The sequence below is a fragment of the Motacilla alba genome, chromosome 1, assembly GCF_015832195.1.
Source record: "Motacilla alba alba isolate MOTALB_02 chromosome 1, Motacilla_alba_V1.0_pri, whole genome shotgun sequence".
In the NCBI taxonomy this organism is placed as follows: Eukaryota; Metazoa; Chordata; class Aves; order Passeriformes; family Motacillidae; genus Motacilla; species Motacilla alba.
In genome coordinates this window covers 98,301,944-98,317,586 of record NC_052016.1, presented here as the reverse complement: position 1 = coordinate 98,317,586, position 15,643 = coordinate 98,301,944, and the positions used below count along the sequence as shown (strand labels likewise).

Genomic DNA, 15,643 nt, shown 5'->3' with positions numbered 1-15,643 from the left:
TTACACAAGCCCTCAGAAAATGTGCAGGGTGCGTTGCTGCAGCCACTCAGCCAGGCAATTTCTTGGTTAGGATGGTACCTGGGGATAAGAGCCCTGACACTGATAGCTGACAGGAGACATTTAATTCTTGCCTAAACATGACACTTTCATCACACTGCCCTCTCTCCCTGAAGAAAGAAAACACATTTCAGCTGTCTCCCCCTCAAACTAATATGGGGTAGTTTGTAATTATCTCATAATGAGGTCAGGCACTTAGCAAGTGTGTTAGCTCCTCTATTAAATGAATTAGCTTGGCAACTGCTGATTTTTGTGACTCCCAAGTCACCCCAGTGGCATCCACTCTGCTTTTCACATCTTTTGTCACCATCCTCTCTTTGCAGGCAATTACAATTGTCATATTTCAAATTAGCAGAACAGCTCTTACCATAAAATTCAGCAAGAACTGGCTTGAAGCTATTCCTATATGTAAAGATACAGCATGTCACACATTTTATCTACAGCTTCACTGAACCTCTACAGTTCTCCATTTGGAATAGAAAATTGTTTCACTGTCATTAAAGGAACTGAACCAAACATCACTTCATCTGCTGGAAACATTACCAAATGTCAGTGGTTGATAGTGAATCTATTCAAGGACTTCTTCATTTATTAATTAGAAACAAATTTTTTCCCACTTTGCTTATTTCTTTAATGTATAATTTTGAGCTTTTATATACTAAAAAATGTAAACCAGAAAATGATTCACAGTTACCAGTATCTGCATTTGTCTCATATGTGAGTTAGCTGAGAACTTCCCACCCACTCCCCAAGAGGCACATCAATTTAAAAGTTAAAAGAACTAGTTAAGTAAGAAAAAATGAAAGGAGAGGAAAAAGCAGAAGTGAGAAAGCATGTATAAACTGCTAATCTAGCGTAGATCATACTGCAGCATGTTTTTCATGATCCTGGCACAAATGGCAACAACCATAACGCTCCCAAAATTACCAGTTGATGTTCTGTGAGAGTGCCAAGAAGAACATGAACCCTTACAACCCTTAAAATCTCATGAGATTGCTCAGATTATGGTATCAATAAAAAGATGCTTTAGGGGTTACAGTAGTAGTGCTGAATTGACAGTTGGACTTCATGGTTTTAGAGGTCTCTTCCAACCTTTTTTGGAATTCCCTGATGCTACAGTAGACCCCAATATCTTTACAAGGGAAGCAGTCTATTTTGTATATAAACAGGCCTGAAGACTTTATAAAAACTATACTGTAGCATAAAAGATTAGTCAAGGCCTCAGAAAATCTGAGCCTGTGACTAAACAAATGAACCAATAAACAAAAGCAACCACAATCCCCCCCCCACACCAAACACACTTGGAAACTGTCTTAAAAGAACAGATGCAGAGTTCTTTCCCTCTTACTCACTTCCAGCTCTCAGCCAGAGGGCATCTTCTTGAACTGATGTGAAATCATCTTAGCCCTACTGCATCCCAAAGGCACTGTTTGTGCAAGTGGTTGCACTGGTTGTGCAGATTAGAGATGCAGTGTATATTACAATGGATATAAAGTATAATTCAATTTATTAGGAAAAATAGTCTCACCTTGGAATGTATAACACACTGGCATGCATTTAATGGAGAGATAGGTTGGAAAAGCATTTTCCCAGGAATACACAAAGTCTATCTGCACTTGATGAGTACATCCCAAACAGGCCAAGAAGGAGTGAGATCAGCAGGGGTCTGGACTCACCGTTTGCCACATGCCGTGGTTGATGAGTGGCCCGGTGCTGGTCACGCGGCCGATCCCGTTGTATTTCAGCTGCAGCTCGAGCCGTCCTTTGCGCAAAGCCAACACTATCCATGTGCTGTCTTGATGGCCTCCAGCAAAGAAAAGGATACCTTCAGGATCAAAGGTTCTAAAGTCGAACTCAGCCACAAGTCTGACCGCACAGGTGCCAAGAAATAAATTAGTTATGCAGAGTTCAAAAACCACAGAGTACTTTCCATACAGATAGCATCAATTCTAGAAGCTCTAAAGCTCTGTTAAAACATACTAGCTTTTAATGCATTCCTGAAAGCCTTAAGATGTGAGTACAGCTTTTAAAACATCATCAAGAGTAAAGAATTCAATACTATATTTCAGTAATTATCCTAACAGCTCTGTGGTCAAGGCTGCCTTTCTTAATTACTGGTTTAGGTAATGTTTAGCCTAACAGGACTTCTTAATCCAAGCAAATAATGATGAATGTAGGGTCAATTATTATCGTAACAACTCCCTTGCATGCATCAAAGCCAGTTAGAGCATTTCACTGTCATTCTAAATTGTCCTCACCTCGTCAGTTGTTTCCTTTTGAAGCGCAGCCTGATAACAGGAGTGCCGCTGAACATCCTCCCCAGGTGCAAGGATTTAATACTCCTTCCAACAGCAAAAGGCACACATGGTATGATATTCTATAATCAAAATACATTCCTGAGTGCTTATTCTCCTCACACAGCAGAAAGAGAATCAGAGAGTGCTGTAAAGTAAAGGTCTGTTTGCAGTTACAGCAATGAACGCTGACATACCTCACATGTATTCATGTCCTGGGAAAGTTTCACTCCCCCTCTGCCATCACAATGGCAGGTGTAACTCCCTGGTGAGTTGACACAGGTCTGTTCACAGAGCTTTTCTTCGCATTCATCGATATCTACACAAGACCAGTGAAGAAGAGAGATAAAAACACTGAGTTTGTCTAAACGTGACAGAACTGAGGGAAAGGCCTGAAGTTGTGTCAGAGGAGGTTTAAGCTGGAAATTAGAAAAAGGTTTTCTGCCCAGAGGGAGGGTTGGACACTGGAATAGGTTCCCCAGGGAAGTGGTCACAGCACCAAGCGTGACAGAGCTCAAAAAATATTTGGATAATGGTCTTGGGCACATGGTATGACTGTTGGTGATAGTACTATACAGGGCTGGGAGTTAGACTCTATCCTTGGATCCTTGTGGGTCCCTTCCAGCTCAGCTTATTCTGTGAAATCTATTTTCACAGACAGATTCCAGCTGCCCAAAGATACACAGCAAGTCAGTGGGAAGGCTGGAAACAGAACTCAACTACTTGTCTGCTGGAGCAGAGCCCTGGGCTTTAACTTCTAGACAAGACTTCCTCCCTTCAGGGCCCTTCTGCTATGTCTGTAGTGACTGGCTTCTGCTCCTTGCAGTCAGGGACTGCATATAAAACCTGAGTTTCTCATTCACACTTTTCTTTTCTTTTTTTCCTTCAGCTATTTTTTTTTTCTTCACAAACAAATGCAAGAAAGCAAACTGTGAGAGCCCACAGGGATCTCTTCAGGCAGAGTTTAACACTTAACGCCCAACAGGACTGGTTGGAGTGTGATTTGAGTTAACTTAGACAAAAGGCAGGGAACAATGCTGGTTTTGGAGTATTTCCAAAACTTACTCTGTTGAGAAAGCTTGCAGCACTGTAGCCAACAGAACTATGCATGGTTCCAGTACATATTAAGTTCCTAGTTCAGAGTAATACCACAAGACAGGTTTTGAAAAAAGAAAGAGCTACTGCTTTGTAAATTTTCTTGTCCTGTGAAGAGACACAGCAACATGCACAGATGCTTCTGAGCTTTCACCAGATCTTGCACTTGTTGTACTGAAATTTCAAGAAATCTCAGTACTTTGGCTCGTACAGCTTGATTTAAGTCATCAAAGGTGACTGCAAACTCACTGAACTCAAAGATGACAGCAAGCTCGATGAACTCAAAGGTGAGCGCAAACTGCAAACTCACTCCTAACTAGGGAAAGAGAACAGAACTCCAGTGTGTAAGCAAGATTAAAAAAGAAATAAAAAAAGCTTTTACTGAAGCCTGAAACTAAATTTCTGGGGTTCTACAGACTTAAAGTATGTAATAAATGCTAACACATTTCTTGAGCTTACCCTGACAAGTTTTTCTCACGTCATCGTACTTGTAGCCTGCATCACAAAGACATTCATATGAGCTTATTAAATTTTTACAGCGAGCTTCCCCACAGATGTCTGCTGATGCTGTGCATTCATCTATGTCTGCAAAACAAGCAATTAAACAACACAACTTCAGAGGAGTATAATCACTTCACTGTTCACATAGAGTGAGCTTATGACAAGGAGATCCCTGCATAACTTTGAAAACTGAAAAAAACAGTATCTTTAAGAATCTACTTTTAGGGTTAGTTAGCTATAAGAAGTGATTTCAGGCTTCAAAAATCAGTTGGTCTTTTTTACCTTAAGCCATTAACCACTGTTGGAAAAAGCAATGCAAAGTGAACCAGGAGAAAAACTGTAAAACAAAACAACTACCACAAAACCAAAAAGCCCCACTCTCTCCAATCAGGGGGACTGAAACTGCAGGTCTAAAAAAGCAACAGGCAGAAACTTAGGAGTGGCAGCATGAATATTATCTAAAACACTGAAGGAACACTCAGCCAGTGGCACTTCAGACATTTCTGCTCTGTGTCCTCAGACAGGCAAACAATATATTTTCATATATTTACAAAGCTAAGATCTAAATCTGCTGGTCTGTAGTGGCAAGGGAGAATTGAAGCAGCCAAATCTGTCACAGAAAACAAGCCCTGCCAGAGAGATGTGGAGTTTTGCTATAAGGGCAGGCAATGAACTGGAACTGGAAGTCCATAAAAAAACCTGGTTGTTTTCCTCACATGTTAACTAATACCCTGCAGAATCCCAGTGTTGACAAAACATTTGCAGTACACCACGAGTTTAATATTTACTTTTGCTTTCTAGTATGTGTTAAAACTACAATTACTCATTACTCTTGTTGATTTTCCCACGTATGAGTGAACTGGCTGAGTACCCCATGTAGCTTAGCCTACAAACCAAGCCAAGAGGGAACTTTTGTGTGAATGCCCACAATGACAGGAACAAACATTTAAAATGTCAAAATGCAATGATAAATCTGAGCTATCAATAACCACACCTGACAGTAATCTCAGCAGCTGGAAGGTCACATGTTGAAGCTACAGAATGCTTCTAAAGCAGTGCTCACAGTGCTCTGGGAGATGGTACTGGGGTATGGAACAAATGTACATACACAGGAAAACAAACACATATGAGAGCCCCTCGCCAGCCACCTGTCCACGCTGACTGGCACCAGAGGACAATTCAAAAGTGAAGTTGGCTCTTCTAAGTTGCTCCGCCGGTTAAGAAAGGATACCATGTAACCTATACAGTCATCATTTTAATTTAGAGTGGAAGTGACATAGAAACAAAATCTTGCCTTTTTTTTTTTTTTTTTTTTTTTTTTTTTTTTTTTTTTTTGCTGGTAGCATTAATAAGTTATTCAGATCATGTATGCAAATTGTTTAGAAATATGTCATCACATCTGTCCCCAAGAGATATATACCTGCTTTTTCATAAGGTGAATGTAACTTTAACAGTCACCTGTTGAGTTACTGAGTTTGTCTCAGCATGCAGTCTCTTAACACTTTTAAAATCTCAGTTGCTTAAGTTTTGGTTATGTAAATTCATTCGGCAGTTTCAATCAGAAACTTCAGGTCCTCATTTTCTGTTCTCAGCTGGTATGTAAAACAGCTGCCAAACTTTGCTAGGGCCTTTCTACACCTATTAATATTGAGTTGCAGTGAATTTAGCCATCTGTATCTATCTGAATTCATTAGCTGCTGCACACATCCAAATCTAAAAAAACAAAATAAGAAACACACAAAGCAAAAACAAATGGCTCACATACTACAACACTGTGGGACTGGAAAGAATCATAACAACACATCTGGCCATCGCTTTCTCCTCTCAATGTCAGGATATGAGAACTGATAAACTAAACCAATTTAGCACAATCCAAGCCACAAATCCTCTGTGAATCACGCCTCTGTTATGCTCTTGAGAGCATCATGGTCCAACTACTGACAAGCCCAGGCATGTAGGCTGGCTGGAGCACCCAGCAGAACCCCAGTGGAGAAAATCTAAAAGGAGCTACCAGCAAGTTTCTGCTGGGCTAGGAGCAGACCGGAACTGCTCAGGACGACCCAGCTCTCCATAATACAGACACAAGTCATGAAGCAGCCCCCTGAAGCAAACTGAGAGTCCAGCAAAGCTTACCTTCACATATTTTGCTGTCTTTAAGAGCATAACCACTGTAGCATGAGCACCGGTAGCTGCCTAGCTTGTTGAGGCAGAGTTGGTTACAGCCGCCGTTCTGTGTTCTGCATTCATCAATATCTACATCAAAAGAAAGTGTCACAGTCAGCTGCTCACATCTGTAAATAATCTACAGGGTCACAGTGCAATAGGCATTGGGAAGGAGAAAGACCAAACAAGAAACAGTATTACAGATGCAACACAGCGATAACAAAAAGCACAAAGATTTCTTTCAAAGATTTCATGTGTGTAAGCTCAAGTTTGTTTAACTTACAAAAAAAAAAAAAAAAAAGGGGTGGGGAGAGAGATTGACCTGTAACTGAATAGTATCTCCTTCACAGCTCTGAGAATATATAGAAGTACCTTTAGTCACTGTGGAGGCAAAGAAGCTTGCTTGCAGAAGCAAATTAGTTATGAATTTTATATCATAACTAAGTACTAAAATTATGCTATGGCCAGTAAGTTCAGACAAAAGCTTTAAATAAAACAGGAACACCATATTGTTACTATTACAGAACTCATGAGAACAGAGGCAGTTCCAAGTTCACACCTGCTGAACATTTGTGATCTTAAATGTGCCCCACTGAAATTGGCAGCAAAATTCTGTAAAATCCAGCAGAGCCTGAGTTTCATCCTCAGTCTACCCTACCTGCTCATTATGTCCTGCTTGTCTATGGGACTCCAGAGTTAGCTGATGGGTAGAACAGCATGTCATGGCATTTTATAAGAAAATAAGGAAATATGCTTCAGACTGATCAGTGTCTGCGCTCTCAAAGCCAACTGGATACTGACTGGTCTGCTTTCTGAATTTATTAAATAAGATGCTTGAGTGATCCTATAAACTCCTCACAATATTTACATGAGAAGGAAAGGCTTCAATCTCCTGCTGTCTTGGTTGCCACAATTCTGGACTAGCTGAATACAATTTCTAGTCATTACTTACTATTGGCAAACAACAAAGCAGTGGCCCTGACAGGAAGCCTTGCAGGCAGAAGAAAAAGAAACAAAGAAACCAGGAAACAAAAGGAGGGAAGATAACTTGTAGAGAAAACTTTGTGGGCATCTGGAACTTCTTGCGTGAACAGTTTCTGTCTGAAATTCTCTTTTGAGGTGATGGAAATACACCAATGGAATATGTGGAAATAAGTGGACACGGAATAAAGTCAGACTAGCAAGGAGGCTTCAACAGACTAATTTTATCAATTTGTGTGTCATCAGACTCAAACCTCAACTTGCCGACTGGAAGTCATTGATCCCACTGCAGGGATGCTAGATGGGAAGATGGGCCAGCTTCTCTGGCTCTGTGGTCTGTGATTTGTTACACCAGGGTTCACAGCAGCAGCTGATGCAGCTCTGCTTGAAAAGCCACTACTACTTTATTTCTGTTGCTGCTGCTTTCGGATGCGTGGAGCAGAATGTTGGAGCATAACTTCTTGGATTACCTTGCCAAGACTAACCTGAGCTCCACTAGAGTCATATAAAAATATAGATATGAAAAACTGCCTGTTTCCCAGAAGGGTAAAAACACGAACAATGTGTAATTCAGGTTCAGTTCTGTGACTTTTGAATTGTGCAGCACAGTATCAGTGACCATTTGAGAATACAGCAAAACCCAAAATATCTTTGTACAAGAATAAAAAACAATGAAATCAAATTACCTTTTTCACATTTCTTTCCCTGCCAGCCACGCTTGCATTCACAATAGAAATCCCCCTTGAGATCCTCACATTTGACGGTCCCTTCTTTGTGACAAGGATTGGGAGAACACTGGTTTGGCAAATCTGATTTACACAAGAAATAAAAAAAAACAAAACAAAACAGAACAATACATTGAAGTCACTGGCAACCAGGTGTTTCACTCTCATTAAAAGATGGGAAGCTTAAACAGTATTGGGGAATCACTCAAATCACTCAAAAATACTTGCACCTGGCAAAACTATAAGCTGATTCTTAGTGCTTACATGCCAAACAAGCTGTGCCAGGAATTTTACAGAGCACATGCAGTGGAATTCGCTTAATTGTGAAAGGGAGTGAGCTACCACCCCCATATCTGAAGGACACATCCTGAAAGAAGCAACTCAAAGTAGCTTATTTTTCTATTTTCACTAATTTTTGAGAAAAATAAAAAGAGCAGTATCGACTAAAGTACTCAAGAAAGGATGGGTACTCTTTTCAATCACCTTTGGTAGTTAAACTGAGGATCTTACCAGAGCTGATAGGTTTCTAGCTAGCAAAAGTTTTTAAATAAAATTTTTGATAGATCTTTTCTATTACATAGAATGAAAATAAAGAAGGAATACCCACATATAAACAGCCAAGGAATAGCAAACCATTAATCCAGTTTACAAAGGGCACAATGTTCATATGGGGATTTTTAAGCCAAGTTCCAGGATTTGGCAATGAGTTACCTCATTGGAAAAAAGCAGGGGAGTAGTCACCACACTTTGGGAATGACTGAAGGAATAAATCTCAAAGTATCATGTAGCCAATAACCAACCGTAGTCACCTGTCCAAATTCACCTACCCACTTACCTGCACAACACCTAGGGACAGTGCTCCACAGAGGTAGCTAAAGGAAAGATGAGAGAGCACCCTTGTTTCCACAAAAAATGAGTTAGTAATGATCATGTAGTAGTAACCTGTTAAAACCAGTGCTCTAGATCAGTGGTCTTCAAAAACACGAATGTGTTAACTGTTTCTACAACTTTAACCAGAAGGAACAGTGCAGGAGCTCATTCTGCAGATTGCAAAGCTCACCAGCTCAAGGGCATTTCTTTTCACATATCTCCTCCCAGCATTTGAAAGTACCCAGGGTGTACACACTAAGTGAGCAGCAGCAGAAAAGACCTGCACTGGTTTCCATGCACTGGTTCTGCTGGGTCCAGTATGGACTCTTGATATTCTAAGCATGACTTTGTAGCATGACAGGGAGGCTTTTAGGAGAGTAACTGTTTGTAGATTAGCAGCCCCATCAGACTTCTCAAACTGAGAAAAGTTAAGACTCCTACTTTTGTCAGGATTATTATACTTCTACATGTCTCTTCTCAGCTTCCTCTGTGTGATCCTGAAAGTGACTGTCATGACGAGCTGCTTTGAAAGAATTTTAACACTTCTGTGAGTGCAGGCAGTAGCAGCTCCATTTGATGTCTCATAAAGCACTGAACAGCACTCTTGGTTGCACTGACAGTCTCGGACTTAAATCTCAGGTGGTTGAGGTTGGCAGGCATCTCCAAGGTCACTTGTGTGACCTCCCTGCTCAGGCAGGGCCACATACAGCCAGCTGCTCAGGACCATGGCCAGAAGGCTTTTGATGACCCCAGGGATGGTGACTCCACAAGCTCCCTGGGCAACCTGTGCCAGTTCTGGTTCGCTCTCACAATGAAAAAGCATTTCCTGATGTTCAGATGAAACCTTCCAGATGTGCAGAGCTGGGGCAAAGGCACAGCCAAAGAGGCCAGGCCACACAAAACAAAACACAGCAACACGGGCTGTCTTAACATCCACCTGCCAGAACACCTGCCAGTAAATCACTGCCCAGCTGACACACTGCTGGAGGTGGAGGAGCTGGGGAAGGAGAGGCCAGGTTAAGGTGGCAATGAGCCACAATAGAGCAAGCCTGTCCAGGATGTTCCTTTTCCTAGACAGATCAGAATGTTTACATTAAACAGAATGGTTTAGGTATAGTAAGCCAAGTATTTTTTTTTAGCAGCACCCACCAAACCTCCTAAATATATCAGTGTTTTCAGTCATTTGATAAGCAAATCAAGATAATGGGGTTATACACAACTTCTCTGGTGTATCCATAAGTTTCTGATTCTTCCCCTCAAACTGGATTCTGATATGCCTTGCAGAGCCACATGGTACTAACAATGCCCAGGGTAATAACCCATGGTATAATCCATAGATATCAACACAGAGATTTCTAACACATCAGCACTGTGCTGATTGTTTGCTCCCTCTTATCACAAGAGTTTGAGTACACAAGTCACACTCGTATACTTTTCTGGTGGCTTCACAGTTGTGTTATTCTCCTGGCTTCATAGAAGGTGCTCCTGATTGAAACCATTGCAAAAGAAAAAAACCTGAGCTTTTGTTTCCATTCATTAACATGACAGATTTTAGTAAAGCTGTTAAAAGTAGGGATGAGCATGACCTTTTCATGTGCTTTGAGCTGTGTCTGATAGCACCTGTGAAGCTTGTAAATGCAGACACAGAATACAACTACCAATTCCATCTTTGAAATCTGTATGGAAACAAGACTTTGCTTATGCCCACTGACTGTCACTCTCAGTTCATTACTTTGTTCTGTGAATTTATTTTTTAATACCCACAAAATGGATCATATTGAAACTTCATAAAATGCTAGACTGCAAATAAAATTACACTCAGTAATTTAATAGTAAAAAGCAGGCGCATATGACCTAACAAAAATATCATTGAGGCCATGTGTAGCTTCATTTCCCAAAAGTCCTGCAGAACTTTCCAAAGCCTTGCAGAACCAAATCCTTAATTTCTAGATGACCTGCAGGATCCCTTTTAGAAAAAGATGCAGATACGCAGAGAAAATATAGGCATCCATGTGTAAAGTAAGCATTTATCTGCAAAGCAATTATAAATGCTCATTGCAGTCAGTGGAGATAGTACAATAAACAGAGTCTGAGGAGGGACTCAAGTCTCCCCAGTGCAGACACAGTTTGGCTGGGGGAATCCCTCTAGAACCAGAGATTAACTCTCTGCTAACTCTGATGGGAATATTGCTCATGTAAGCAACCATGCTGGAAATCTCTATTTACACACTGTATCAAATCCTCCGAATCTGGAGGGGAATCCTAGTTGTAACCTAATCTCAAGAGTTTATGAAATTAGGAATCCTCATATATTCTGTCTAACCTGTCTAATCACTGTCATACTTCAAATTTCTACCTTATTTCCAATACAAACTTGTGTAGTCAGTCAGCCTCCAGCCCTTATGTTGTTCAGTATCTTTGTACACCAGGTTAAAAGAACATTCCACTACCTTGTTTTGAGAGGGGAAAGGCTGTTAAGAAACAAAGTTTAGAAGCGTCTTGCAGGCACAAACCCATGGAGCTACATAGTCTTTTGGCAGCATCTGTGAAAAATTAAGAGACACACTAGAATTGGCCAAGCACGAAGCCTGTCATTCTTCCAAGCGCGTTTCAGGCTCCTTCTCGGTTACTTCTCCTGTGAATTAATGATGGCTAGCCAAAACTCAGCCATTTAAAACCCTATTAATATTTTAATGGGGGAAAATATTATCATTTTCTTTCCAAACCACTGCATCTGCAATGGGCAGAAATCCCTAAAAACAATTATTCAGCTTTTATTTTTTCAGATCTTTTCATCACTACCCTTTAGACTCTCATTTCTGAGACCCTGATTAGTTGTTTGGAACAAGTGTTCCCAGTTGATATCACCACTTTCAGCAGAAACTCCTGCCTCTTTGCTGTGCCACATGCACAAGTAAATGTAAGCATTCAGCTTCACATCCCACTTTGGACTAGCTGGCATACTGCAGCCAACACAGGTACCACAGGTCTAAGAATTCCCATCCGTAAGTAAACATCCATGAGAACATCCATAAGTGATACTGCTGCAATATGTGAGGGAAATTCTTCACATACCACTTATTAACCTTGGAATTCAGTCTTTAAAAAGGTTGTTTTAATACAGTTTATAAATGTAAAAAATCGACTAAAGGCAACTAGAAAGGTATTGGAAGAATTAATTAAATTTTCTTCTCTAGTGTTAGAGAAGGACAAAAAAAAAAAAAAACCTTCACCCTCTATGAAGTTATCAGTTTGGCTTCCAAACTGATTTGAGGTTTTAAAGGTAGCAATATTCAAAGCATAGTCACATGATTCATGAAACTGATCTCTTAATGTAAAGAAGGCAGGCACAAGCCTGGTTTGACTTCAAATTTTTCTTGAGGTTCCTTAATGTGGTGAGCCAAAGCTAGCATTGAAGGGAATAGAAAATGAGGGGCCAAACTCTGTGTACAGCCTTATGGCACCTCCTAGTTCTTGTCCCTCTTGTCTCTCATATTAATCAAACTTTGGGAAACTGGTGGGAAAGAAACTTGCATCATAAAATATCAAAGCACTAAAGCATGACAGCAAGATGGCATTAGGTTATAAAATGGGAAAGATTTTGTTTAGTGGTGAGGAATCTTAAGCCTGGAGAATAAGAAGACCAGTATTGAAATACTACCAAAAATAGAGATGGCTGAGCTAGACCCACACCTTCAGGTAGAATGAAAAAACATTTAATTACAATATAAGAACCAAAAATGCTTACTATGAACACATGTAAGGAAATCTGGATTTCTCGTATACGGTGACCCATATTTCTGAATACAAGCTGAAAAACAGAAAATGAAATTGTTATTGTTACAGTGGTGAAGGACAGCTATTCAAAGCACATAAAATGATACCTGGCCTGCAAGGATTTGGAAGGTGGATGCAAAACCTATGCAATATTATCATCTCCCAGATGCCTTGAAATTATGAAGTTCATTAAAATCTTTTAGCTTTGATGTACAACAGTAAAAAGCCATTTGAAGAAGATGATCACTTCACCAGATGCTACTATGATTCTAAAACTATGGTAGTAGCTACTCCAATCTGACCATCTAAACTTCTTAAAATATCTAAAAAGCACATGCTTTTTTCTCCCACTGTGGCATTTTTTGATCTTAAATACACAATTTTTAACATGAATAGAAAACAGTATTATGTCATAACTATGATACAGTCAAAAGAATAAGCCAGTAGTTCAATCAGGTGCCTGTTTCTTTTTAAAAGGAGATTAGTTAATAGCTAGCTTCATTAAAAAGGGAAAAAGGTAGAAAACTATGAATTATTTCATAACACTGCAAGCCACAGATATATAAACAACATCAAGATTTTAGCATGCAGAAAACACATAAAGAATTCTGCAAATGCACACATAAGTAAAAACACACACCTCAAAGTACAATAAGGAACATAAAGTCTATCCTAAAAGATAGCAATGCATGTTTACTGCAATCAGATTTCCATCCCTTTCCTTAGCAGAGGCTTCAGCTGTGACAGGCTCCATTGTTAGGCACATACCAGCACTCCCACAAAGTGGAAATAAAAGCTGCAACTCACCCAAGTATTTCGGGTAAAAATATTCCTGTAGAAGGAAGAAAAAAAAAGCGAAGATTTATTGAATTGTATTTGCTTCTATTTTCATGCTATTTAAGAGCTGCTGTTACTTTAGTGGTCTTGTATGGCAGTTGTTTAACAATTCTAAACACCTAATTTTGTTTTATTCAGAACCAGAAGCAGCACAGTATTAAACATGCATTTTGTCATTTGAAAATCAAAGAAACATTAGTTTGTCTCAAGGTATTTTTTGATGACAGCTGATCTGGTCAGTGACTGAGCATGAAGACACCCTCCAAGAGATAAAGCTGCTGCTGATGGCATGAGGTAGGGGAAGCAATTGGAACCTGGGAAAAAACCCTAGAGGGAAGAGTACAGGATCATTCAGTCACCCTGTGCCTCCTCGAAGGCATTCCGCTGATGCAGGACATGGGCATGAACACCACAGGCACTAGAAAAAGTACTTTTTGCTCTTGCAAGGAGCACCCTACAACTCAAACAGCACCTATTGCTGTACCACACATCACATCCTGGATGCTCAAAGAAGGGAGTAATGATGCTTTGTAAGAGGGGGGGAAAATTGACATCCATTTCTCCAAAACCAGACTGCAAAGGGCATTGCAATTCCTCTCATGCTACATGATCATGCATTACTGCTGCCTACCTTGCATCAACAAAGTGCAGCCATACAGTGAGAGCAGCATCATTGTGCTGATGTGATGTGAATCTAACCTTGCATGTTAGAATAGTCAGCCTGGTGAGGCCTTGCAAGCCACATGACTTCTTGCACCAACACAGGGAAACAGCAGAAAAATGCAGTTGTGCTGCGTGGAAGAATGGGAGATTGGCTGAAGCTGACAATTATATCACATTCTTAAAAAATATGAAAATTCATAGCCAGGTAAAAAGCAATTTTTTCCACCTTCATGCTGTTTTTCATAATATATAAGTCACTAATTCAAGTGCTGTTAAAATGGTAATTTGGCATTGAATGAGGAAAAACTTATGCATTGTCTCAGTGTTTAATTTTTTTGTTTGTTTGATAAATAAAGCACTTAGCTAATTATGAAAGCATATGTGCAGTATAATTCTCTTTTATGCAAGAGGAGCAATTTCCATATAACGTTATCTTCAGTGAGATTGGGATGGTAAATACCTTGCATTCTACAAAATTAAATTGGTCTATACAATGTGCAAGAGAAGAAACTATTTCATCTTCTCCTCTTATTACAGATGTTTGGATTGGATCTACACAGGCATGCACAAGCAACAGAGACAGGCACACACCATGATTCAGTTTGATCTGGACTATCCAGTGCAATCAATTGCACTGCTGTCATTTACCAGGAGAATCAATTGCTTCTGGCAAATATGCTCCAGTTACTGAAATGCACCATGTAAATACTCAACTTAAATTATGAGAGCATCATCAAAGAAGTAGAAATAGCAGCTTATAATAATGCTAATTTTCAATTCTGATGTGAGAGTGATTTGCCTGGCATCTTTTGGGGCTGAGCTTTGAAATGATTCTTCAAATGTGTCATCAGAGTGATGAGCTCAGAACCCATGATGGTCCTTGTTCACTCTTTTTCTTTTTAAGGTTTAGTTTGGAAAAGACAAGTCAAAAAAATGCAGTCAAAATAAAAATAAATCTAAGCAGTCTAAGTATTCAGATGGGTGTCCATAAGTGCTATAACCACAATCTGAATTTCAATTAGCACTTGAGGAGAAAAAGATAGGGGAGTAAAATATTCCAAACATTTCTTTCATTATTTCCCCTTTGTTCCATGTACTTCACAAGAATGTGCAGATGTATTTAACCACCAACAGGATAATCCAGACTCTGACAAGATCAACTCTTTCGGCACTCACAGGACAATAAACAGGAGCTTTCATATTCATGGCTATCAGCCTAATTGCTCCATGTCAGTGGTGGCACAGGCATTTTCTCCTCGACCTCTGATGAATGAGTTGAGTGCTAGAAAAGTGGTACAGAATTTACTTTCGTAAACTTCCAAACTCAAACTGACTGTGTATTGATCCAATGCTAGTTGAACAGCAGAGAAGTGAAACTTCAAGGCATTGTACCACCACAAGCTTCATTCCACAAAGTTTGTAGCCAAGTGATTTAAACAGGAGGCTATTACTAGAAATTTAGCTCTTCTTTCCCTGTCTTTCTTATTTGCTTATGTTACACAAGGACACTTGCTGATCAGTAGCACTTCTCCAGGTTTACAAAACCTGCTGATACTACCATTCTAAAATAAAGACACATGCTCACCGGTTCTAACATTACTCGTTCTTGTATGATTAGCTTTTCTTTTTTTCCATATTCAATTTTTCTTACAGCTGGCTTCTGTAAATACAATGACAATG

The 15,643-nt window shown here is 39.8% G+C and overlaps 1 protein-coding gene across 1 annotated transcript in view; it reads right to left on the bottom strand.

The window, feature by feature from the left end:
* GAS6 (growth arrest specific 6) overlaps nt 1–15,643 on the bottom strand; it is a 40,688-nt gene that overhangs the window by 12,194 nt on the left and 12,851 nt on the right. The window contains exons 3-10 of the mRNA XM_038144041.1: nt 13,271–13,295; nt 12,435–12,497; nt 7,778–7,900; nt 6,081–6,200; nt 3,906–4,031; nt 2,549–2,670; nt 2,316–2,434; nt 1,734–1,923 (exon numbers count right to left, since the gene is read on the bottom strand). Of these exons, the coding sequence (XP_037999969.1) occupies nt 1,734–1,923; nt 2,316–2,434; nt 2,549–2,670; nt 3,906–4,031; nt 6,081–6,200; nt 7,778–7,900; nt 12,435–12,497; nt 13,271–13,295 (888 nt within the window). The remainder of the gene's footprint in view (nt 1–1,733; nt 1,924–2,315; nt 2,435–2,548; nt 2,671–3,905; nt 4,032–6,080; nt 6,201–7,777; nt 7,901–12,434; nt 12,498–13,270; nt 13,296–15,643) is intronic.